Source organism: Microchirus variegatus (genome assembly GCF_963457635.1).
Source record: "Microchirus variegatus genome assembly, chromosome: 8".
NCBI classification, from domain to species: Eukaryota; Metazoa; Chordata; class Actinopteri; order Pleuronectiformes; family Soleidae; genus Microchirus; species Microchirus variegatus.
In genome coordinates, this window is record NC_139809.1 from 30,377,715 (window position 1) to 30,399,894 (window position 22,180).

The 22,180-nt window shown below is 31.1% G+C and overlaps 1 protein-coding gene across 1 annotated transcript in view; it reads right to left on the minus strand.

Moving 5' to 3' along the window:
• Positions 1-342: 342 nt before the first annotated feature.
• Positions 343-22,180, minus strand: part of necab2 (N-terminal EF-hand calcium binding protein 2) — a gene marked incomplete at both ends in the record, with an annotated part of 148,089 nt that continues 126,251 nt past the window's right edge. Inside the window, 3 exons of the mRNA XM_083894319.1 lie at positions 343-371; positions 2,524-2,615; positions 8,019-8,096. Coding sequence (XP_083750445.1) covers positions 343-371; positions 2,524-2,615; positions 8,019-8,096 — 199 coding nt within the window. The remainder of the gene's footprint in view (positions 372-2,523; positions 2,616-8,018; positions 8,097-22,180) is intronic.

Below are 22,180 nucleotides of genomic sequence, written 5' to 3' on the forward strand. Positions count from 1 at the left end.
AAACTCCACCTCACCAGTGGCTCAAAAGCTACTTGGAATTATGAAACATGAAATAATCCAAAAAATCCAAATCCGAACCATCAAACTACCCAGGAGGCGAGATGCAAACGCGTTTAAATAATCTCACGCCGTAAAATGCATTATTATTATTCTTTTTTCTCCACTGAAGTTGACACCATCGATTTGCACTGTGTAAACATGTACTTAAAAAAAGAGTCGAGGAGGAAAACGGGGGAGTGAGAGCGGGTGAAAATGCAAAAGAAGGAAGGTTTTTAGGGATAAAACGACTTCAAGAGGACGTGGACAGAGTCCAGGAGTGTTGGCGCGTTATCGTCGTCGTGCTCAGGCCCTCTTCACGCTGCACCAGGCGGCTGCAGAGAAACAAAGACAATTACAATCAATAACTCATTAGTAATGAGTTTGTTGTGATGTAAAGTGTTAGCAAAACATCTCTGGCTTCTTCCATGTGGTGCTATTAGCAGCTAACGTAATGAAATCACCAGACTGCTCCTTTAAAAGTTCAATCGGTTTACTCAGTTTTTCTTATGGTGCGTTCAATTAAGCTAGCCACTGTTAGCTAACGTTAGAACCCGCGGATAACAACGTAATACTATAGTATTTTGTTCACACAACATGTTAAGGAGTTAATTTAGTGGTTACTCCAGAAATAAACTGGTATTAACATAATATTACTTCCAACTTATTGCTATATTATTACCACATTCTTACTTTGCTGTGATGTAAATTGTTAGCAAAACACGTCTGGCTTCTTCCATGTGTCTTTATTTGCGATTAGCAGCTAACGTCATGAAATCACCAGACTGCTCCTTTAAAAGTTCATAGTTTAGCTAAGATTTTCTTATGGTGAGTTCCATTAATTTCGGAAGTCCCAGTCAGAAGTGGGAGTGAGTTGATCGCATTCTAGTTGGGAGAAAAAAACATGGACGCAAACTATTCTCAGGTTAGCCACTGTTAGCTAACGTTAGCAGAACCCACAGATAACGACGTAATACTATAGTGTTTTGTTTCACACAAGATGTTAAGGAGTAATTTAGTGGTTACTCTAGAAATAAAATGGTATTAACATAATATTACTTCCAATTTATTGCTATATTAGTACCACATTCTTATTTAGCTGTGATATAAAGTGTTAGCAGTCGGTTAAAAACACGTCTGGCTTCTTCCATGTGTCTTTATTTGCTATTAGCAGCTAACGTCATGAAATCACCAGACTGCTCCTTTAAAAGTTAATTGTTTTACTCAGTTTTTCATAAGCCATTAAGCTAGCCACTGTTAGCTAACGTTAGCAGAACCCACGGATAACGACGTAATACTCAGTATTTTGTTCACACAAACAGTTTAGCAACATGTTAAGGAGTATTTAGTGATTACTACAGAAATAAAATGGTATTAACATATTATTACTTCCAACTTATTGTATTTTATTTCCACATACTCAGCTGTAAAGTGTTAGCAGTCGGTTAAAACACGTCTGGCTTCTTCCATGTGTCTTTATTTGCTATTAGCAGCTAACGTAATGAAATCACCATGTGTCTTTATTTGCTATTAGCAGCTAACGTAATGAAATCACCAGACTGTTCCTTTAAAAGTTAATTGTTTTACCCGGTTTTTAAGCTAGCCACTGTTAGCTAACGTTAGCAGAACCCACGGATAACGACGTAATCCTGTCGTATTTTGTTCACACAAACTGTTTAGCAACAGGTTAAGGAATCATTTAGTGATTACTAAATGAAAATAATTATATTATCATATTAGATGTTAGCAGTCAGTTAAAAAGACGTTTTCAAGCTAGTTACTGTTAGCTAACGTTAGCAGAACCCACAGATAACGACGTAATATTGTCGTATTTTGTTCACACAAACAGTTTAGCAACACGTTGGACAATAATTTCACTGTTTGGGCAGCAAAGAAACAAAACTATGTGATTGACTTACTTCACGTGAAAAAACAAATAAGACTAAATATTTGTGAGGTTGTTTCGGGTTTTTTTACGCAGTTTGAAACACCACCAGAGGAGGGCGCTCCAGTTAAAACGTCTGACTTCTTACAGACTTCCCGAAATTCCAACTTCCCGAAAACAACTGGAACACGCCACAGTTGTGTGCAGCTCTGTTAGCACTGACCTGGCACGGCGACAGAGGACACGGCCTTTTCTTTTTTTTGGTCAAATTTTGGACACTTTTTTCTTTAAGTTTTTTGGTAAAATTTTGGACGACATGTATGAGTTTTTGGTCAAATTTTGGACACATTTTTTTGTCAAATTTTGGATGACATGCTATGTATGACTTTTCAGTCAAATCTTTGACTTTTTTTTTTTTTTGACTTTTTTACGTCAAATTTTCGACGACATTGCATAGTATGACTTTTTGGTCAAAATTTGGACACATTTCTATTTTGACTTTTCAACAACAACCTCTGATTTCTTAGAGACTTCCTGAAATTCCAACTTCCCGACGACAACTTGAACGCGCCACAGTTGTGTGCAGCTGTGTTAGCACTGACCTGGCACGGTGACAGAGGACGTGGCCTCCGGCTGGCACAGTGTGTCCACCTTCACATGCTGAAAGGCTTTGTTGGGCTGAGACTGGAGGTGTCTGCAAACACAGGAGAACACACACAGACACACAACTTTACACACACATCTGCAGCCGAAAGAAACCGCTGAGCATGGCCCACATTAATGTGTGCAGCGACTCGTGCACCATCACTAAATCATGACCACCTGACTGATGGTCAACTCACTGTGACAGTAATAGAAGTAATGAAAGCTCTCTTTATTTGGTGATCACCAGTCAATAAAGAACAAGAGCGGCAGGCAAAAAAATAATGAAATAAAGAAGATTTAAGGGCGAGGCAGAGTGCTGACTCGGTCATTTCACAAAACAAAGTGATGACTTTTAATATTTTTAAAGTGGCTCAGGATTAGGAATGGGCCCATTTGGCAGCGATCGGCCTCCACACAGCATTTTACGCAGGTTTCATTCTGACTGATGCTCTGGCTTCACTTTTTAGAATTACAGCTACTTTAAATGCATTAACACTTCTTCAAAATGAGGTTCCCCCCCCCCCCCCCCAGCCTCAGGTTTCCTGGATTAACATGTTCCATTTGAGCCAGATGTGACTGCAAAAACTCACATCTTCTACTCTTCATCTCCGTCCCAGTACTCATATTTTTTTTTATTACTTTTTTTGTCAAATTCTGGAGGACATGCTATAGTATCACTTTTCGGTCAAATTTTGGACAATTTTTTTTTACTTTTTCGGTCAAATTTAGGACGACATATTTTTTTTTTGGACAACATGCTATAGTATGACTTTTCGGTCAAATTTTGAATTTTTTTTTTAACTTTATTTGGTCAAATTTTTGACAACTTTTTTTGGTCAAACTTTGGACAACTTCTTTTGGTCAACTATTGGACGACATGCTATAGTATGACTTTTTGGTCAAATTTTAAAAACATTTTTTTAGTTTATTTGATCAAATTTGGGACAACTTTTTTTTGGTCAAATTTTGGACAACATGCTATAGTATGACTTTTCGGTCAAATTTTGTACACACTTTTTTTTTACTTTTTTCGGTCAACTTTTGGACAACATGCTATGATATGACTTTTCGGTCAAATTTTGAATTTTTTTTTTTACTTTATTTGGTCAAATTTTGGACAACTTTTTAAAAACTTTTTTTGGTCAAACTTTGGACAACTTTTTTTGGTCAACTATTGGACGACATGCTATAGTATGACTTTTTGGTCAAATTTTGAAATTTTTTTTTTAGTTTATTTGATCAAATTTTGGACAACTTTTTTTTGGTCAAATTTTGGACAACATGCTATAGTATGACTTTTCGGTCAAATTTTGTACACTTTTTTTTTACTTTTTTCGGTCAACTTTTGGACAACATGCTATGATATGACTTTTCGGTCAAATTTTGATTTTTTTTTTTTACTTTATTTGGTCAAATTTTGGACAACTTTTTAAAAACTTTTTTTGGTCAAACTTTGGACAACTTTTTTTGGTCAACTATTGGACGACATGCTATAGTATGACTTTTTGGTCAAATTTTGAAAAAATTTTTTTAGTTTATTTGATCAAATTTTGGACAACTTTTTTTTGGTCAAATTTTGGACAACATGCTATAGTATGACTTTTCGGTCAAATTTTGTACACTTTTTTTTTACTTTTTTCGGTCAACTTTTGGACAACATGCTATGATATGACTATTCGGTCAAATTTTGATTTTTTTTTTTTACTTTATTTGGTCAAAATTTGGACAACTTTTTAAAAACTTTCTTTGGTCAAACTTTGGACAACTTTTTTTGGTCAACTATTGGACGACATGCTATAGTATGACTTTTTGGTCAAATTTTGAATTTTTTTTTTTAGTTTATTTGATCAAATTTTGGACAACTTTTTTTTGGTCAAATTTTGGACAACATGCTATAGTATGACTTTTCGGTCAAATTTTGTACACACTTTTTTTTTACTTTTTTCGGTCAACTTTTGGACAACATGCTATAGTATGACTTCGGTCAAATTTTGAATTTTTTTTTTTACTTTATTTGGTCAAATTTTGGACATCTTTTTAAAAACTTTTTTTGGTCAAACTTTGGACAACTTTTTTTGGTCAACTATTGGACGACATGCTATAGTATGACTTTTTGGTCAAATTTTGAAAATTTTTTTTTAGTTTATTTGATCAAATTTTGGACAACTTTTTTTTGGTCAAATTTTGGACAACATGCTATAGTATGACTTTTCGGTCAAATTTTGTACACACTTTTTTTTTACTTTTTTCGGTCAACTTTTGGACAACATGCTATAGTATGACTTTTCGGTCAAATTTTGAATTTTTTTTTTACTTTATTTGGTCAAATTTTGGACAACTTTTTAAAAACTTTTTTTGGTCAAACTTTGGACCACTTTTTTTGGTCAACTATTGGACGACATGCTATAGTATGACTTTTTGGTCAAATTTTAAAACATTTTTTTAGTTTATTTGATCAAATTTTGGACAACTTTTTTTTGGTCAAATTTTGGACAACATGCTATAGTATGACTTTTTGGTCAAATTTTGTACACTTTTTTTTTACTTTTTTCGGTCAACTTTTGGACAACATGCTATAGTATGACTTTTCGGTCAAATTTTGATTTTTTTTTTTTACTTTATTTGGTCAAATTTTGGACAACTTTTTAAAAACTTTTTTTGGTCAAACTTTGGACCACTTTTTTTGGTCAACTATTGGACGACATGCTATAGTATGACTTTTTGGTCAAATTTTGAAATTTTTTTTTTAGTTTATTTGATCAAATTTTGGACAACTTTTTTTTGGTCAAATTTTGGACAACATGCTATAGTATGACTTTTCGGTCAAATTTTGTACACACTTTTTTTTTACTTTTTTCGGTCAACTTTTGGACAACATGCTATAGTATGACTTTTCGGTCAAATTTTGAATTTTTTTTTTTACTTTATTTGGTCAAATTTTGGACAACTTTTTAAAAACTTTTTTTGGTCAAATTTTGGACAACTTTTTAAAAACTTTTTTTGGTCAAACTTTGGACAACTTTTTTTGGTCAACAATTGGACGACATGCTATAGTATGACTTTTCGGTCAAATTTTGTACACACTTTTTTTTTACTTTTTTCGGTCAACTTTTGGACAACATGCTATAGTATGACTTTTCGGTCAAATTTTGAATTTTTTTTTTTACTTTATTTGGTCAAATTTTGGACAACTTTTTAAAAACTTTTTTTGGTCAAACTTTGGACAACTTTTTTTGGTCAACTATTGGACGACATGCTATAGTATGACTTTTTGGTCAAATTTTGAATTTTTTTTTTTACTTTATTTGGTCAAATTTTGGACAACTTTTTAAAAACTTTTTTTGGTCAAACTTTGGACAACTTTTTTTGGTCAACTATTGGACGACATGCTATAGTATGACTTTTCGGTCAAATTTTGTACACACTTTTTTTTTACTTTTTTCGGTCAACTTTTGGACAACATGCTATAGTATGACTTTTCGGTCAAATTTTGAATTTTTTTTTTACTTTATTTGGTCAAATTTTGGACAACTTTTTAAAAACTTTTTTTGGTCAAACTTTGGACAACTTCTTTTGGTCAACTATTGGACGACATGCTATAGTATGACTTTTTGGTCAAATTTTGAAATTTTTTTTTTAGTTTATTTGATCAAATTTTGGACAACTTTTTTTTGGTCAAATTTTGGACAACATGCTATAGTATGACTTTTCGGTCAAATTTTGTACACACTTTTTTTTTACTTTTTTCGGTCAACTTTTGGACAACATGCTATAGTATGACTTTTCGGTCAAATTTTGAATTTTTTTTTTTACTTTATTTGGTCAAATTTTGGACATCTTTTTAAAAACTTTTTTTGGTCAAACTTTGGACAACTTTTTTTGGTCAACTATTGGACGACATGCTATAGTATGACTTTTTGGTCAAATTTTGAATTTTTTTTTTTACTTTATTTGGTCAAATTTTGGACAACTTTTTAAAAACTTTTTTTGGTCAAACTTTGGACAACTTTTTTTGGTCAACTATTGGACGACATGCTATAGTATGACTTTTCGGTCAAATTTTGTACACACTTTTTTTTTACTTTTTTCGGTCAACTTTTGGACAACATGCTATAGTATGACTTTTCGGTCAAATTTTGAATTTTTTTTTTTTACTTTATTTGGTCAAATTTTGGACAACTTTTTAAAAACTTTTTTTGGTCAAACTTTGGACAACTTTTTTTGGTCAACTATTGGACGACATGCTATAGTATGACTTTTTGGTCAAATTTTGAAATTTTTTTTTTAGTTTATTTGATCAAATTTTGGACAACTTTTTTTTGGTCAAATTTTGGACAACATGCTATAGTATGACTTTTCGGTCAAATTTTGTACACACTTTTTTTTTACTTTTTTCGGTCAACTTTTGGACAACATGCTATAGTATGACTTTTCGGTCAAATTTTGAATTTTTTTTTTACTTTATTTGGTCAAATTTTGGACAACTTTTTTTGGTCAACTATTGGACGACATGCTATAGTATGACCTTTTGGTCAAATTTTGAAATTTTTTTTTAACTTTATTTGGTCAAATTTTGGACAACTTTTTAAAAACTTTTTTTGGTCAAACTTTGGACAACTTTTTTTGGTCAACAATTGGACGACATGCTATAGTATGACTTTTAGGTCAAATTTTGTACACACTTTTTTTTTACTTTTTTCGGTCAACTTTTGGACAACATGCTATAGTATGACTTTTCGGTCAAATTTTGATTTTTTTTTTTACTTTATTTGGTCAAATTTTGGACAGCTTTTTAAAAACTTTTTTTGGTCAAACTTTGGACAACTTTTTTTGGTCAACTATTGGACGACATGCTATAGTATGACTTTTTGGTCAAATTTTGAAATTTTTTTTTTAGTTTATTTGATCAAATTTTGGACAACTTTTTTTTGGTCAAATTTTGGACAACATGCTATAGTATGACTTTTGGTCAAATTTTGTACACACTTTTTTTTTACTTTTTTCGGTCAACTTTTGGACGAAATGCTATAGTATGACTTTTTGGTCAAATTATTATTTTTCTTACTTTATTTGGTCAAATTTTGGACACATTTTGTTTTGGACTTCTTTTGGTAAAATTTTGGACAACATTTTTGGTTTAATTTTTTGAACGACATGCTATTGTTTGACTTTTTGGTAATTTCACAAAACGAAGTGATGACTTTTAATATTGTTAAAGTGGATCAGTATTTGGAATGAGCCCATTTGGCAGCGATCAGCCTCCACATAGCATTTTATGCAGGTTTCATTCTGACTGATGCTCTGGCTTCACTTTTTAGAATTGCATCTACTTTAAATGCATTAACACTTCTACAGGCAGCGCTGAGCACTGAGCGGCAGATATTGGTGAGGAGCCTCAGGTTTCCTGGATTGAAATGTTCCATTAGAGCCAGATGTGACTGCAAAAACTCACCTCTTCCACTCTTCCTCTCCGTCCCAGAACTCGTAGACGACGAAGGATAAACCGTCTGGCAGACGCACGGCAGTCACGCTGGAGACGAGACAGATGATGGAGGGATGACAGGAGGAGATTATACCATGAGAGAGTAGAGAAGGACAGAAAGGAAAGGAATATTTAACAACAAATATCACATTTTGCTAAAAAGGTATATTCTTCTGTGAAAAAAAAAATGACCACCTCCCAATTTTTGTAAATGACTGAATTCATTGCAATGTATACACATAGTAGAAGAAACAATATTTTAAGTATTTCCAATAAAATATAAAAAATAAAATAACATTTAAATCAATAACATGTGTATACAATACAGTGTTGTAATGTGTACTTTGATATTTGTATTTCGAGCAACTTTAACTCGTTACTACTAATAAATACCAGAACAAGAGGAGTTGGTATTATGGTCTGTATTTATATTGAGCTTTTCTAGGCTTCACCATGGGGTTAAGTGTTTTTGCTCAATACTTTTTACTGAACTAATATTATCAAAATAAAAGTCACTTCACCTTCTACCAAAGTCATTTTCTGGTAACTTTATGATGTCTCCAGCGTTTTGGCTACTTTAAATATTTGTTATGATTTGAGATGCTTCTTGAACTCTGGAAATTATGTTGGAGTTGTTTTGTTTTTGATTTGTATGTTGGTGCATTTGTTTATGTTCTTTTATTTTTTAATAAATATATTCAGTTTTGTTGTGTGTATTATATGTGGGTTGTGTGTGTATATATATATACATATATATGAATGAATAAAATAAACAGTTAATAAATGGTGTGTTTGTAAGGACCCTCAGCATTTGAATATGTCAAGTTAGCAACTGTTTAGCTATCTAGCTACTGTGGACGTGACAGTCCGGTATTTCCGGTTTAACAGGAAGTTTTATTTTGAAGTCTGTGTCTGTGTGTGAGAAAGATAAACATTACAAAGATTAAGTAGATAACAAAGGATTATTATTGTTTAAATATTGTTTAGTGCAGAACATTTTTATTGGCCAATTCAAAGACGTATTTTTTTTTTACAAAAACGTCATACTATACGATGTCGTTCAAAATTTGACAATTTTTTTGAAACACATTTTTTGGTCTAAAAAGGCGTCATACGTCTTCTGAAACTTGACTAAAACGTATTAATATGCTATGTCGTCCAACTTTGACAACTTTAGAGTAAAAAAAGAATTTGGTCCAAAATTTGAAAAAACGTCATACTATACTATGTCGTCTAATATGTGACAATTTTTTTGAAAAACATTTTTTGGTCTAAAAAAGCGTCATACGTCGTCCAAAATGTGACTAAAACATAATACTATGCTATGTCGTCCAACTTTGACAACTTTTGAGTAAAAAAAAATTTGGTCCAAAATTTGAAAAAACGTCATACTATACTATGTCATCCAAAATTTGACAATTTTTTTGAAAAACATTTTTTGGTCTAAAAAAGCATCATACGTCGTCCGAAATGTGACTTAAACGTAATACTATGCTATGTCGTCCAACTTTGACAACTTTAGAGTAAAAAAAAATTTGGTCCAAAATTTGAAAAAACATCATACTATACTATGTGGACCAAAATTTGAATTTTTTTTTGAAAAACATTTTTTGGTCTAAAAAAGTGTCATACGTCGTCCGAAATGTGACTAAAACGTAATACTATGCTATGTCGTCCAACTTTGACAACTTTTGAGTAAAAAAAAATTTGGTCCAAAATTTGAAAAAACGTCATACTATACTATGTCGTCCAAAATTTGTCAATTTTTTTGAAAAACATTTTTTGGTCTAAAAAAGCATCATACGTCGCCCGAAATGTGACTAAAACGTAATACTATCCTATGTCGTCCAACTTTGACAACTTTAGAGTAAAAAAAAATTTGGTCCAAAATTTGAAAAAACGTCATACTATACTATGTCGTCCAAAATGTGACAATTTTTTTGAAAAACATTTTTAGGTCTAAAAAAGCGTCATACGTTGTCCGAAATGTGACTCAAACGTAATACTATGCTATGTCGTCCATTTTTGACAACTTTAGAGTAAAAAAAAATTTGGTCCAAAATTTGAAAAAACGTCATACTATACTATGTCGTCCAAAATTTGACAATTTTTTTGAAAAACATTTTTTGGTCTGAAAAAGCATCATACGTCGTCCGAAATGTGACTAAAACGTAATACTATCCTATGTCGTCCAACTTTGACAACTTTAGAGTAAAAAAAAATTTGGTCCAAAATTTGAAAAAACGTCATACTATAGTATGTCGTCCAAAATGTGACAATTTTTTTGAAAAACATTTTTACGTCTAAAAAATCGTCATACGTCGTCCGAAATGTGACTAAAACATAATACTATGCTGTGGTCCAACTTTGACAACTTTTGAGTAAAAAAAAATTTGGTCCAAAATTTGAAAAAACATCATACTATACTATGTCGTCCAAAATTTGACAATTTTTTTGAAAAACATTTTTTGGTCTAAAAAAGCATCATACGTCGTCCGAAATGTGACTAAAACGTAATACTATCCTATGTCGTCCAACTTTGACAACTTTAGAGTAAAAAAAAGATTTGGTCCAAGATTTGAAAAAACGTCATACTATACTATGTCGTCCAAAATGTGACAATTTTTTTGAAAAACATTTTTAGGTCTAAAAAAGCGTCATACGTTGTCCGAAATGTGACTCAAACGTAATACTATGCTATGTCGTCCATTTTTGACAACTTTAGAGTAAAAAAAAATTTGGTCCAAAATTTGAAAAAACGTCATACTATACTATGTCGTCCAAAATGTGAAAAAAATTTTGAAAAACATTTTTAGGTCTAAAAAAGCGTCATACGTCATCCGAAATGTGACTCAAACGTAATACTATGCTATGTCGTCCAACTTTGACAACTTTAGAGTAAAAAAAAATTGGGTCCAAAATTTGAAAAAACGTCATACTATACTATGTCGTCCAAAATGTGACAATTTTTTTGAAAAACATTTTTAGGTCTAAAAAAGCGTCATACGTCGTCCGAAATGTGACTCAAACGTAATACTATGCTATGTCGTCCAACTTTGACAACTTTAGAGTAAAAAAAGAATTTGGTCCAAAATTTGAAAAAACATCATACTATACTATGTCGTCCAAAATTTGACAATTTTTTTGAAAAACATATTTGGTCTAAAAAGGCGTCATACGTCGTCTGAAATTTGACCAAAACGTATTACTATGCTATGTCGTCCAACGTTGACAACTTTTGAGTAAAAAAAAATTTGGTCCAAAATTTGAAAAAACGTCATACTATACTATGTCGTCCAAAATTTGACAATTTTTTTGAAAAACATTTTTTGGTCTAAAAAAGCATCATACGTCGTCCGAAATGTGACTAAAACGTAATACTATCCTATGTCGTCCAACTTTGACAACTTTAGAGTAAAAAAAAATTTGGTCCAAAATTTGAAAAAACGTCATACTATACTATGTCGTCCAAAATTTGACAATTTTTTTGTAAAACATTTTTAGGTCTAAAAAAGCGTCATACGTCGTCCGAAATGTGACTCAAACGTAATACTATGCTATGTCGTCCAACTTTGACAACTTTAGAATAAAAAAAAATTTGGTCCAAAATTTGAAAAAACGTCATACTATACTATGTCGTCCAAAATTTGACAATTTTTTTGAAAAACATTTTTTGGTCTAAAAAGGCGTCATACGTCGTCCGAAATGTGACTAAAACGTAATACTATCCTATGTCGTCCAACTTTGACAACTTTTGAGTAAAAAAAGAATTTGGTCAAAAATTTGAAAAAACATCATACTATATACTATGTCGTCCAAAATGTGACAATTTTTTTGAAAAACATTTTTTGGTCTAAAAAGGCGTCATACGTCGTCTGAAATTTGACCAAAACGTATTACTATGCTATGTCGTCCAACTTTGACAACTTTTGAGTAAAAAAAAATTTGGTCCAAAATTTGAAAAAACGTCATACTATACTATGTCGTCCAAAATGTGACAATTTTTTTGAAAAACATTTTTAGGTCTAAAAAAGCGTCATACGTCGTCCGAAATGTGACTCAAACGTAATACTATGCTATGTCGTCCAACTTTGACAACTTTAGAGTAAAAAAGAAATTTGGTCCAAAATTTGAAAAAACGTCATACTATACTATGTCGTCCAAAATGTGACAATTTTTTTGAAACAAATTTTTTGGTCTAAAAAGGCTTCATACGTCGTCTGAAATGTGACTCAAACGTATTACTATGCTATGTCGTCCAACTTTGACAACTTTTGAGTAAAAAAAAATTTGGTCCAAAATTTGAAAAAACGTCATACTATACTATGTCGTCCAAAATGTGACAATTTTTTTGAAAAACATTTTTTGGTCTAAAAAGGCGTCATACGTTGTCTGAAATTTGACTAAAACGAATTACTATGCTATGTCGTCCAACTTTGACAACTTTTGAGTAAAAAAGAAAATTTGGTCCAAAATTTGAAAAAACATCATACTATACTATGTCGTCCAAAATGTGACAATTTTTTTGCAAAACATTTTTAGGTCTAAAAAAGCGTCATACGTCGTCCGAAATGTGACTAAAACGTAATACTATGCTATGTCGTCCAACTTTGACAACTTTAGAGTAAAAAAAGAATTTGGTCAAAAATTTGAAAAAACGTCATACTATACTATGTCGTCCAAAATTTGACAATTTTTTTGAAAAACATTTTTTGGTCTAAAATAGCATCATACGTCGTCCGAAATGTGACTAAAACGTAATACTATCCTATGTCGTCCAACTTTGACAACTTAAGAGTAAAAAAAAATTTGGTCCAAAATTTGAAAAAACGTCATACTATACTATGTCGTCCAAAATGTAACAATTTTTTTGAAAAACATTTTTAGGTCTAAAAAAGCGTCATACGTCGTCCGAAATGTGACTCAAACGTAATACTATGCTATGTCGTCCAACTTTGACAACTTTAGAGTAAAAAAAAATTTGGTCCAAAATTTGAAAAAACGTCATACTATACTATGTCGTCCAAAATTTGACAATTTTTTTGAAAAACATTTTTTGGTCTAAAAAAGCGTCATACGTTGTCCGAAATGTGACTAAAACGTAATACTATGCTTTGTCGTCCAACTTTGACAACTTTAGAGTAAAAAAAGAATTTGGTCCAAAATTTGAAAAAACATCATACTATACTATGTCGTCCAAAATTTGACAATTTTTTTGAAAAACATTTTTTGGTCTAAAAAGGCGTCATACGTCGTCTGAAATTTGACCAAAACGTATTACTATGCTATGTCGTCCAACGTTGACAACTTTTGAGTAAAAAAAAATTTGGTCCAAAATTTGAAAAAACGTCATACTATACTATGTCGTCCAAAATTTGACAATTTTTTTGAAAAACATTTTTTGGTCTAAAAAAGCGTCATACGTCGTCCGAAATGTGACTCAAACGTAATACTATGCTATGTCGTCCAACTTTGACAACTTTAGAGTAAAAAAGAAATTTGGTCCAAAATTTGAAAAAACGTCATACTATACTATGTCGTCCAAAATGTGACAATTTTTTTGAAAAACATTTTTAGGTCTAAAAAAGCGTCATACGTCGTCCGAAATGTGACTCAAACGTAATACTATGCTATGTCGTCCAACTTTGACAACTTTAGAGTAAAAAAGAAATTTGGTCCAAAATTTGAAAAAACGTCATACTATACTATGTCGTCCAAAATGTGACAATTTTTTTGAAAAACATTTTTTGGTCTAAAAAAGCGTCATACGTCGTCCGAAATGTGACTCAAACGTAATACTATGCTATGTCGTCCAACTTTGACAACTTTAGAGTAAAAAAAAATTTGGTCCAAAATTTGAAAAAACGTCATACTATACTATGTCGTCCAAAATGTGACAATTTTTTTGAAAAACATTTTTAGGTCTAAAAAAGCGTCATACGTCGTCCGAAATGTGACTCAAACGTAATACTATGCTATGTCGTCCAACTTTGACAACTTTAGAGTAAAAAAGAAATTTGGTCCAAAATTTGAAAAAACGTCATACTATACTATGTCGTCCAAAATGTGACAATTTTTTTGAAACAAATTTTTTGGTCTAAAAAGGCTTCATACGTCGTCTGAAATGTGACTCAAACGTATTACTATGCTATGTCGTCCAACTTTGACAACTTTTGAGTAAAAAAAAATTTGGTCCAAAATTTGAAAAAACGTCATACTATACTATGTCGTCCAAAATGTGACAATTTTTTTGAAAAACATTTTTTGGTCTAAAAAGGCGTCATACGTTGTCTGAAATTTGACTAAAACGAATTACTATGCTATGTCGTCCAACTTTGACAACTTTTGAGTAAAAAAGAAAATTTGGTCCAAAATTTGAAAAAACATCATACTATACTATGTCGTCCAAAATGTGACAATTTTTTTGCAAAACATTTTTAGGTCTAAAAAAGCGTCATACGTCGTCCGAAATGTGACTAAAACGTAATACTATGCTATGTCGTCCAACTTTGACAACTTTAGAGTAAAAAAAGAATTTGGTCAAAAATTTGAAAAAACGTCATACTATACTATGTCGTCCAAAATTTGACAATTTTTTTGAAAAACATTTTTTGGTCTAAAATAGCATCATACGTCGTCCGAAATGTGACTAAAACGTAATACTATCCTATGTCGTCCAACTTTGACAACTTAAGAGTAAAAAAAAATTTGGTCCAAAATTTGAAAAAACGTCATACTATACTATGTCGTCCAAAATGTAACAATTTTTTTGAAAAACATTTTTAGGTCTAAAAAAGCGTCATACGTCGTCCGAAATGTGACTCAAACGTAATACTATGCTATGTCGTCCAACTTTGACAACTTTAGAGTAAAAAAAGAATTTGGTCCAAAATTTGAAAAAACGTCATACTATACTATGTCGTCCAAAATTTGACAATTTTTTTGAAAAACATTTTTTGGTCTAAAAAAGCGTCATACGTTGTCCGAAATGTGACTAAAACGTAATACTATGCTATGTCGTCCAACTTTGACAACTTTAGAGTAAAAAAAAATTTGGTCCAAAATTTGAAAAAACATCATACTATACTATGTCGTCCAAAATTTGACAATTTTTTTGAAAAACATTTTTAGGTCTAAAAAAGCGTCATACGTCGTCCGAAATGTGACTCAAACGTAATACTATGCTATGTCGTCCAACTTTGACAACTTTAGAGTAAAAAAAGAATTTGGTCCAAAATTTGAAAAAACATCATACTATACTATGTCGTCCAAAATTTGACAATTTTTTTGAAAAACATTTTTTGGTCTAAAAAGGCGTCATACGTCATCTGAAATTTGACCAAAACGTATTACTATGCTATGTCGTCCAACGTTGACAACTTTTGAGTAAAAAAAAATTTGGTCCAAAATTTGAAAAAACGTCATACTATACTATGTCGTCCAAAATTTGACAATTTTTTTGAAAAACATTTTTTGGTCTAAAAAAGCATCATACGTCGTCCGAAATGTGACTAAAACGTAATACTATCCTATGTCGTCCAACTTTGACAACTTTAGAGTAAAAAAAAATTTGGTCCAAAATTTGAAAAAACGTCATACTATACTATGTCGTCCAAAATTTGACAATTTTTTTGAAAAACATTTTTTGGTCTAAAAAGGCGTCATACGTCGTCCGAAATGTGACTAAAACGTAATACTATCCTATGTCGTCCAACTTTGACAACTTTTGAGTAAAAAAAGAATTTGGTCAAAAATTTGAAAAAACATCATACTATATACTATGTCGTCCAAAATGTGACAATTTTTTTGAAAAACATTTTTTGGTCTAAAAAGGCGTCATACGTCGTCTGAAATTTGACCAAAACGTATTACTATGCTATGTCGTCCAAAATGTGACAATTTTTTTGAAACAAATTTTTTGGTCTAAAAAGGCTTCATAGGTCGTCTGAAATGTGACTCAAACGTATTACTATGCTATGCCGTCCAACTTTGACAACTTTTGAGTAAAAAAAAATTTGGTCCAAAATTTGAAAAAACGTCATACTATACTATGTCGTCCAAAATGTGACAATTTTTTTGAAAAACATTTTTAGGTCTAAAAAAGCGTCATACTTCGTCCGAAATGTGACTCAAACGTAATACTATGCTATGTCGTCCAACTTTGACAACTTTAGAGTAAAAAAAAATTTGGTCCAAAATTTGAAAAAACGTCATACTATACTATGTCGTCCAAAATGTGACAATTTTTTTGAAACAAATTTTTTGGTCTAAAAAGGCTTCATACGTCGTCTGAAATGTGACTCAAACGTATTACTATGCTATGTCGTCCAACTTTGACAACTTTTGAGTAAAAAAAAATTTGGTCCAAAATTTGAAAAAACGTCATACTATACTATGTCGTCCAAAATGTGACAATTTTTTTGAAAAACATTTTTTGGTCTAAAAAGGCGTCATACGTCGTCCGAAATGTGACTAAAACCTAATACTATGCTTTGTCGTCCAACTTTGACAACTTTAGAGTAAAAAAAAAATTTGGTCCAAAATTTGAAAAAACGTCATACTATACTATGTCGTCCAAAATGTGAAATTTTTTTTGAAAAACATTTTTAGGTCTAAAAAAGCGTCATACGTCGTCCGAAATGTGACTCAAACGTAATACTATGCTATGTCGTCCAACTTTGACAACTTTAGAGTAAAAAAAAATTTGGTCAAAAATTTGAAAAAACATCATACTATACTATGTCGTCCAAAATTTGACAATTTTTTTGAAAAACATTTTTTGGTCTAAAAAGGCGTCACACGTCGTCTGAAATTTGACTCAAACGTATTACTATGCTATGTCGTCCAACTTTGACAACTTTTGAGTAAAAAAAAATTTGGTCCAAAATTTGAAAAAACGTCATACTATACTATGTCGTCCAAAATGTGACAATTTTTTTGAAAAACATTTTTAGGTCTAAAAAAGCGTCATACGTCGTCCGAAATGTGACTCAAACGTAATACTATGCTATGTCGTCCAACTTTGACAACTTTAGAGTAAAAAAAGAATTTGGTCCAAAATTTGAAAAAACATCATACTATACTATGTCGTCCAAAATTTGACAATTTTTTTGAAAAACATTTTTTGGTCTAAAAAAGCGTCATACGTTGTCCGAAATGTGACTAAAACGTAATACTATGCTATGTCGTCCAACTTTGACAACTTTAGAGTAAAAAAAGAATTTGGTCCAAAATTTGAAAAAACATCATACTATACTATGTCGTCCAAAATTTGACAATTTTTTTGAAAAACATTTTTTGGTCTAAAAAGGCGTCACACGTCGTCTGAAATTTGACTCAAACGTATTACTATGCTATGTCGTCCAACGTTGACAACTTTTGAGTAAAAAAAAATTTGGTCCAAAATTTGAAAAAACGTCATACTATACTATGTCGTCCAAAATGTGACAATTTTTTTGAAAAACATTTTTAGGTCTAAAAAAGCGTCATACGTCGTCCGAAATGTGAATCAAACGTAATACTATGCTATGTCGTCCAACTTTGACAACTTTAGAGTAAAAAAAGAATTTGGTCCAAAATTTGAAAAAACATCATACTATACTATGTCGTCCAAAATTTGACAATTTTTTTGAAAAACATTTTTTGGTCTAAAAAAGCGTCATACGTTGTCCGAAATGTGACTAAAACGTAATACTATGCTATGTCGTCCAACTTTGACAACTTTAGAGTAAAAAAAAATTTGGTCCAAAATTTGAAAAAACATCATACTATACTATGTCGTCCAAAATTTGACAATTTTTTTGAAAAACATTTTTTGGTCTAAAAAGGCGTCATACGTCGTCCGAAATGTGACTCAAACGTATTACTATGCTATGTCGTCCAACTTTGACAACTTTTGAGTAAAAAAAGAATTTGGTCAAAAATTTGAAAAAACGTCATACTATATACTATGTCGTCCAAAATGTGACAATTTTTTTGAAAAACATTTTTTGGTCTGAAAAGGCGTCATACGTCGTCTGAAATTTGACCAAAACGTATTACTATGCTATGTCGTCCAACTTTGACAACTTTTGAGTAAAAAAAAATTTGGTCCAAAATTTGAAAAAACATCATACTATACTATGTCGTCCAAAATGTGACAATTTTTTTGAAACAAATTTTTAGGTCTAAAAAAGCGTCATACGTCGTCCGAAATGTGACTCAAACGTAATACTATGCTATGTCGTCCAACTTTGACAACTTTAGAGTAAAAAAAGAATTTGGTCCAAAATTTGAAAAAACATCATACTATACTATGTCGTCCAAAATTTGACAATTTTTTTGAAAAACATTTTTTGGTCTAAAAAAGCGTCATACGTTGTCCGAAATGTGACTAAAACGTAATACTATGCTATGTCGTCCAACTTTGACAACTTTAGAGTAAAAAAAGAATTTGGTCCAAAATTTGAAAAAACATCATACTATACTATGTCGTCCAAAATTTGACAATTTTTTTGAAAAACATTTTTTGGTCTAAAAAGGCGTCACACGTCGTCTGAAATTTGACTCAAACGTATTACTATGCTATGTCGTCCAACGTTGACAACTTTTGAGTAAAAAAAAATTTGGTCCAAAATTTGAAAAAACGTCATACTATACTATGTCGTCCAAAATGTGACAATTTTTTTGAAAAACATTTTTAGGTCTAAAAAAGCGTCATACGTCGTCCGAAATGTGACTCAAACGTAATACTATGCTATGTCGTCCAACTTTGACAACTTTAGAGTAAAAAAAGAATTTGGTCCAAAATTTGAAAAAACATCATACTATACTATGTCGTCCAAAATTTGACAATTTTTTTGAAAAACATTTTTTGGTCTAAAAAAGCGTCATACGTTGTCCGAAATGTGACTAAAACGTAATACTATGCTATGTCGTCCAACTTTGACAACTTTAGAGTAAAAAAAGAATTTGGTCCAAAATTTGAAAAAACATCATACTATACTATGTCGTCCAAAATTTGACAATTTTTTTGAAAAACATTTTTTGGTCTAAAAAGGCGTCATACGTCGTCCGAAATGTGACTCAAACGTATTACTATGCTATGTCGTCCAACTTTGACAACTTTTGAGTAAAAAAAGAATTTGGTCAAAAATTTGAAAAAACGTCATACTATATACTATGTCGTCCAAAATGTGACAATTTTTTTGAAAAACATTTTTTGGTCTGAAAAGGCGTCATACGTCGTCTGAAATTTGACCAAAACGTATTACTATGCTATGTCGTCCAACTTTGACAACTTTTGAGTAAAAAAAAATTTGGTCCAAAATTTGAAAAAACATCATACTATACTATGTCGTCCAAAATGTGACAATTTTTTTGAAACAAATTTTTTGGTCTAAAAAGGCGTCATACGTCGTCTGAAATGTGACTAAAACGTAATACTATCCTATGTCGTCCAACTTTGACAACTTTAGAGTAAAAAAAGAATTTGGTCCAAAATTTGAAAAAACATCATACTATATACTATGTCGTCCAAAATGTGACAATTTTTTTGAAAAACATTTTTTGGTCTAAAAAATCGTCATACGTTGTCCGAAATGTGACTAAAACATAATACTATGCTATGTCGTCCAACTTTGACAACTTTAGAGTAAAAAAAAATTTGGTCCAAAATTTGAAAAAACGTCATACTATACTATGTCGTCCAAAATTTGACAATTTTTTTGAAAAACATTTTTTGGTCTAAAAAAGCATCATACGTCGTCCGAAATGTGACTAAAACGTAATACTATCCTATGTCGTCCAACTTTGACAACTTTAGAGTAAAAAAAAATTTGGTCCAAAATTTGAAAAAACGTCATACTATACTATGTCGTCCAAAATGTGACAATTTTTTTGAAAAACATTTTTAGGTCTAAAAAGGCGTCATACATCGTCTGAAATTTAACTAAAACGTATTACTATGCTGTGTCGTCCAACTTTGACAACTTTTGAATAAAAAAGAAATTTGGTCCAAAATTTGAAAAAACATACTATACTATGTCGTCCAAAATGTGACAATTTTTTTGAAAAACATTTTTTGGTCTAAAAAGGCGTCATACGTCGTCTGAAATGTGACTAAAACGTAATACTATCCTATGTCGTCCAACTTTGACAACTTTAGAGTAAAAAAAGAATTTGGTCCAAAATTTGAAAAATCGTCATACTATACTATGTCGTCCAAAATTTGACAATTTTTTTGAAACAAATTTTTTGGTCTAAAAAGGCGTCATACGTCGTCTGAAATGTGACTAAAACGTAATACTATCCTATGTCGTCCAACTTTGACAACTTTAGAGTAAAAAAAGAATTTGGTCCAAAATTTGAAAAAACATCATACTATACTATGTCGTCCAAAATGTGACAATTTTTTTGAAAAACATTTTTTGGTCTAAAAAAGCGTCATACGTCGTCCGAAATGTGACTTAAACATAATACTATGCTATGTCGTCCAACTTTGACAGCTTTTGAGTAAAAAAAGAATTTGGTCCAAAACTTGAAAAAACATCATACTATACTATGTCGTCCAAAATGTGACAATTTTTTTGAAAAACATTTTTTGGTCTAAAAAAGCGTCATACGTCGTCCGAAATGTGACTAAAACATAATACTATGCTATGTCGTCCAACTTTGACAACTTTTGAGTAAAAAAAAATTTGGTCCAAAATTTGAAAAAACGTCATACTATACTATGTCGTCCAAAATTTGACAATTTTTTTGAAAAACATTTTTTGGTCTAAAAAAGCATCATACGTCGTCCGAAATGTGACTAAAATGTAATACTATCCTATGTCGTCCAACTTTGACAACTTTAGAGTAAAAAACAAATTTGGTCCAAAATTTGAAAAAACATCATATTATACTATGTGGACCAAAATTTGAAAAAAAATTTGAAAAACATTTTTTGGTCTAAAAAAGTGTCATACGTCGTCCGAATTGTGACTAAAACGTAATACTATGCTATGTCGTCCAACTTTGACAACTTGAGAGTAAAAAAAAATTTGGTCCAAAATTTGAAAAAACATCATACTATACTATGTCGTCCAAAATTTGACAATTTTTTTGAAAAACATTTTTTGGTCTAAAAAGGCGTCACACGTCGTCTGAAATTTGACTCAAACGTATTACTATGCTATGTCGTCCAACTTTGACAACTTTTGAGTAAAAAAAAATTTGGTCCAAAATTTGAAAAAACATCATACTATACTATGTCGTCCAAAATTTGACAATTTTTTTGAAAAACATTTTTTGGTCTAAAAAGGCGTCATACGTTGTCTGAAATTTGACTAAAACGAATTACTATGCTATGTCGTCCAACTTTGACAACTTTTGAGTAAAAAAGAAAATTTGGTCCAAAATTTGAAAAAACATCATACTATACTATGTCGTCCAAAATGTGACAATTTTTTTGCAAAACATTTTTAGGTCTAAAAAAGCGTCATACCTCGTCCGAAATGTGACTCAAACGTAATACTATGCTATGTCGTCCAACTTTGACAACTTTAGAGTAAAAAAAGAATTTGGTCCAAAATTTGAAAAAACATCATACTATACTATGTCGTCCAAAATTTGACAATTTTTTTGAAAAACATTTTTTGGTCTAAAAAGGCGTCACATGTCGTCTGAAATTTGACTCAAATGTAATACTATGCTATGTCGTCCAACTTTGACAACTTTTGAGTAAAAAAAGAATATTTGGTCCAAAATGTGAAAAAACGTCATACTATACTATGTCGTCCAAAATTTGACAATTTTTTTGAAAAACATTTTTTGGTCTAAAAAAGCATCATATGCGTCCGAAATGTGACTAAAACGTAATACTATCCTATGTCGTCCAACTTTGACAACTTTAGAGTAAAAAAAAATTTGGTCCAAAATTTGAAAAAACATCATACTATACTATGTGGACCAAAATTTGAAAAAAAATTTGAAAAACATTTTTTGGTCTAAAAAAGTGTCATACGTCGTCCGAAATGTGACTCAAACGTAATACTATGCTATGTCGTCCATTTTTGACAACTTTAGAGTAAAAAAAAATTTGGTCCAAAATTTGAAAAAACATCATACTATACTATGTCGTCCAAAATTTGACAATTTTTTTGAAAAACATT